Genomic DNA, 4,888 nt, shown 5'->3' on the forward strand with positions numbered 1-4,888 from the left:
CGCGCTGCTGGTAAACTGCACACATTTCATACGTATTGCTGATTGTAGAGGAGTCAAGTTTGATTTAGGTGTAAGACATATTTATACGACATCAATATGTAAGTGTGTGTTTGTGCAGACACTGATGGCTAAAGTTAAGAGAATAACCTCAAATAAAATATTGAGCGAAAACGGTAAGCAGAACCCAGTTGTTTGAATTTTATAAATAGATTATAGAATAACGATTTCATTATGTTTGCAATTCTAAGATTCTTAGAAACGTGTTTGAAAACTTTGGAACACATTTCGCCAGTCATACAACAACAACATAGAACAAGTAAGGAAGGTCTCGGGTGTAACCGAACAGTTTTGAGCAAAGTTTATGATGAATATGTTCTAGCTGAGCGAATGGGCCAAAAGTGGTTTGAACTATTGAAAAGTGGCGATTTTGGCTTGGAAGAGTAAGAACGTCTGTGGCAGCCCAAAAAGTTTGAATATGTGGAACTGGAAACTTTAAATGATGAAAATTGTTGCCAAATACAATAAGAACCAGCGGAATCTTTGGAAATCATTCAAGCAACCATTTCAAAACGTTTAAGAGCAGCCGCATGTACAGCAAACAAAATTGTTTTTTTGACAAAATCAATTTAATTTATTCAAAACAGTCTCCTTCTGCTTCAATACAGCTTTTTGCACAGTCCAAAAGCATCTGGAACGAGTGTTTTGGCTCGTTTGCCGGTATTGCCGCCAGTATGCCGGTGCAAGCCTTTTGAATGGCTTCTACGTCTGCTTAACGCTTTCCTTTCATGGGCAAATGTATTTTTCCAAAAAGGAAGAAGTCGCACGGTGCCATATCAGGTGAATACGGGGAGTGGTTAATGGTTAAAATGATACTAATCGGTCACGAGCGTCGATCGAATACTGGATTCTGAGCAATTTTTGGTCGTCAGTCAATTTGTGCGGAAAAAACCGTGCACACACCTTTCGTAAGCCCAAATGTTCAATCAAAATCCGATAAATCGATGTTTTGGAGATCTTTAATTTCATTTCCATGAATTTCAATGATGATTTCGGCTGATTTTTGATGAATTCACTCACAGTTTCGATGGAGTTTCCGGCGATCACGGATTTTGATTGGCACATGTTAATCGTCATTTATGTCCTCACGACCACTTTGAAAACATTGAAACCACTAGTGCACACTGCTACGGAAAAGGCAATCATTGCCATAAACTTGTTTCAGCAATTGAAACGTTTCGATAAAAGTTTTACCAATTTTTAAACAAAATTTAATGTTGGCTCTTTGTTCAAAGCACATTTTCGCACCAATAACACAAACATACTGACACTTAAAACGCAATAACTTCACTTCCAATAAATGAAATATCATGAAATTTTCACTGGACAATCGACAAAGATAGCAGATTCTAACGCACCAGTCGACATATAGATGTCGTCACCAGGGGGCGCTAGATTTTTGTTTACTTTGGAACGCACCTTGTTAAACGAAGAAACGTTGAAATGATTCCATTACAAGAACCCTAAACACAAAAAAATTATATATGAAACCTTACCAACCACGTAAAACAACGGTAAAGCCGAATAAGCATGACGTCAAGGTGTCTGTATTTGGTGGAATCAGAAGACCTGCTATGTTATGCGCTTCTAAAAACCGTTGCCGAAAAACGCCAGAAATTTGCGACTCGACTTGAAGCAATAATTATTCAACATCACAATGCTCGGTCTCACCTCAAAACTGGTAAAAACTACATGTTTCTTTTCAATTAAATTTTGAAAAAAAACGCAACAAAAGCTTGAAAAAGATATGTTATAAATACATTGCTTTGTACACATAACTATTTTTGCGTTGATTGTCTCAATGTTAGCAAATAAGGTCTTCTATAAAGCTGAGTGAATTTTCAAAATATTGCAAGCAAGTGAAATGTATATGAAAATATATTCATTTTATGATTAAAGATCAAGACTTCTTTACATGCAGGTAGATCGCTATTCCGCTCTTCTAACTGAGCAACTCTGCTGTAATTAAATGTTTGCCCGCCACTGTACACACTTTAAAGCCATTGAGGGTGATGCCGAGCGACATACAAGCGAACCGTAACACAATATTTCGCACTGTGTATTAGTTATTATTATTATTGTTGCAATTGGTAGCATGCAATTGTAAAATAGAAATGTTGGTCAAGTGGCAATCCACGCGCCGCGATCGTCAGGCTTAGGCAGCAACACATGCACACACACACACATACACATTTGTAACAGAAGTGTGCAAAAGGCGGAATAGTAAAAATAGAAAATAAAATAAAATCGCGATTTACAATTTGCTTTGAAAAGTGCCACTACAATAATGCCAGCAGCAACAATTGCATATTGGGTGCAAGGCAAAAATAGGGTGAGCAGCAATTGTTGCGCTGACGGCTAGCGAACAGAGACGTACTACGTTTGTACTATGAAGAATTGTATCTACATACGTGTGGTGTTGTGTATGTATATGTGTGGGGAGGTGCACACGTTTGTAGTCATGTGCCACGGCAAACGCATTAATCACACCAGGTGCTATTCCAGCGGCCGCGTCAGTCCCAATTGCTCCTATTTCTTCAAGCACAACAACAACAACATATATATACATATATATATATATAGATCACCAGTCTGTTTGTTTGTAATCTCCACTTATTGCCCCGTGGTAAAGTGACGGCGCACGCCCGTTTCAATGTAACCTAAGCAGCGCTCGACGAGCACAAAAAAAAAACTAAAGACACAATCAAAGAAATACTTCATGCCACATTTCGTTCATAGTGGTGGCTTCTTAAGCCCAGCTTAAGACAAAAGTATCCGCGCCCGAGTTCCCTGCTTGCTGCTCTGGCGCATTGCTACAGAAAAGCTTCTGATTGTAGCAATAAAATGTACGAATTACTTTTACTTGAAGAGTGTGCAGAAGTGAGGTTAGGTGCTCAAGTAGTATTTAGCATTTGATAGCTGACGTTGGTTGTTGTTGGTAGTATTGGTTGGACTTTCAGTCATGGAAATATTGTTTATTGTATTTCAAAGAATGTAATAACAATTGAGAATTGGATCGGAACAGCTAGAAGACTATTTATTCGACTGGCCTAAGAAGTTCAAAGCTTTCGTAGACCTACTCTCGATACTAAGCCAATTATAGTACGTATACACTTCCAAGATTAATATACCTAAAGCATATAGAAAGCGCCAGGATATATCGTCGGGATTACCACTTCTCAGTTTCTCTCTTTTAATGAGAGCCTTATGATTTATTGAGAAAAGTCTCTGCATTTTAGCCTAACTTCAGTAATGGTAATACTAAATATACTGATTTTGGTATTTTTGTTGTAAATAGTTTGGGTTGAGGTTGGTCCATTGACATTGATGTAGGTTTTGTAATTGGAAGTAATGGTATTGGTAATTCTTATGAAAGTAATCTTGGCAAATATTGACATTACATTTTTTTTTTATTTTTTTAAACAAAGCGTAGCAGGTTATGTATTTAAGTTTAGGTAATTGAAAGTAATGGTATTGGTAATGCTTATGAGAGTAATTTTTATTAAATTTTGCTATTTATATTTTTATTTTTATAAAACAAAGTATTACACTTAGAATTCATATATTGTATTGGTAATGGCATTTACATTAGTAAAATACTTTACTAATATTTACTAACCTTAAATATTGGTAATGGTAATGGATAAAGTAATTATACTGACAATGTATAAGAATAGAGCAGTAAGTTAAACAACACATTGGTATTGATACTGATAATAATAGCCTCTGTAGTAATGGTAATGATTTTAATTTTCATATTGAAAACGCTATTGGTAATAATAATGACGGCTGCATCAGAATTATTTAGAAATATTTATTGAGCTAATATTGATATTGAATTGTATTGAATATTAGTAATGGTAGGATTAAAGTAATAGTAATGGTGATAGTTATAGTTATAGTAATGTTTGCTGTAATGATAATGGTTACAGTAATGGTAATGGTTATAGTAATGGTAATGATTACAGTAATGGTAATGGTTGTAGTAATGGTAATGGTTATAGTAAAGTTAATGATTATAGTAATGGTAATGGTTATAGTAATGGTAATGATTACAGTAATGGTAAAGGTTATAGTAATGGTAATGATTACAGTAATGGTAAAGGTTATAGTAATGGTAATGATTACAGTAATGGTAATCATTATAGTAATGCTTAATCAATTGTAATACCAATGTAATAGACATAATTATTGATGCTTATATTGGTATTGGTAATGGTAATGGCATTATTAAAGATACCGGAATGCTTTTGTAATTGTTTGTTACAAAAATGTAAGAACTAATGGTGTTGGGTGTAACTAATAGTAATGGTTACAATAATAACAATAACATTAACACTGATATAGCCGCCAATTTTAGCAGTGGTTCTGATATTGGTTATGTTAATGGCATTATTAGGGGTATTGGTCCTACATTTGGTAGTTAGACAATTTACTGATATTTATTACAATCGTTTTGATATCATATTTGAAAATGTCAATACTTTAGCAACAACTTTTAACCAAAGCTGCTTTCATTATTTTTTTTTTTAATTTTCAGCATTTTTAAGTACTTATGGACATATGTAATTAGTATTCCTTGGCAGTTATTTTTCATACTTTTTCTAAACTTTTACTAGCTACTCCAGACAATCTCAGGCAACTTCATAAGTACGGCGTCATTAGTGATAGGCGACTAATGTTGGCTGATAAAACAGCATTTGCAATATACTCACACACACACAAATATATATAAGCAATTTGAAAAGTCCTTCTACGTGTAGCACCTGTTGCGGGTAACCGTTAAAAAATATACTAAGCTTCAATAATACACATACATATTTACGTATGT

The 4,888-nt window shown here is 34.6% G+C and overlaps 1 protein-coding gene across 1 annotated transcript; it reads left to right on the forward strand.

Moving 5' to 3' along the window:
• The first annotated feature begins 3,914 nt into the window (after positions 1-3,914).
• Positions 3,915-4,484, forward strand: LOC120772994 (aspartate and glycine-rich protein-like). The gene is made up of 4 exons (XM_040101948.1): positions 3,915-3,928; positions 3,990-4,186; positions 4,240-4,275; positions 4,336-4,484. The coding sequence occupies exons 1-4, from the start codon at positions 3,915-3,917 to the stop codon at positions 4,482-4,484; spliced, it is 396 nt and encodes a 131-aa protein (XP_039957882.1).
• The last annotated feature ends 404 nt before the right edge of the window (positions 4,485-4,888 follow it).

The sequence above is a fragment of the Bactrocera tryoni genome, chromosome 1, assembly GCF_016617805.1.
Source record: "Bactrocera tryoni isolate S06 chromosome 1, CSIRO_BtryS06_freeze2, whole genome shotgun sequence".
NCBI lineage: Eukaryota > Metazoa > Arthropoda > Insecta > Diptera > Tephritidae > Bactrocera > Bactrocera tryoni.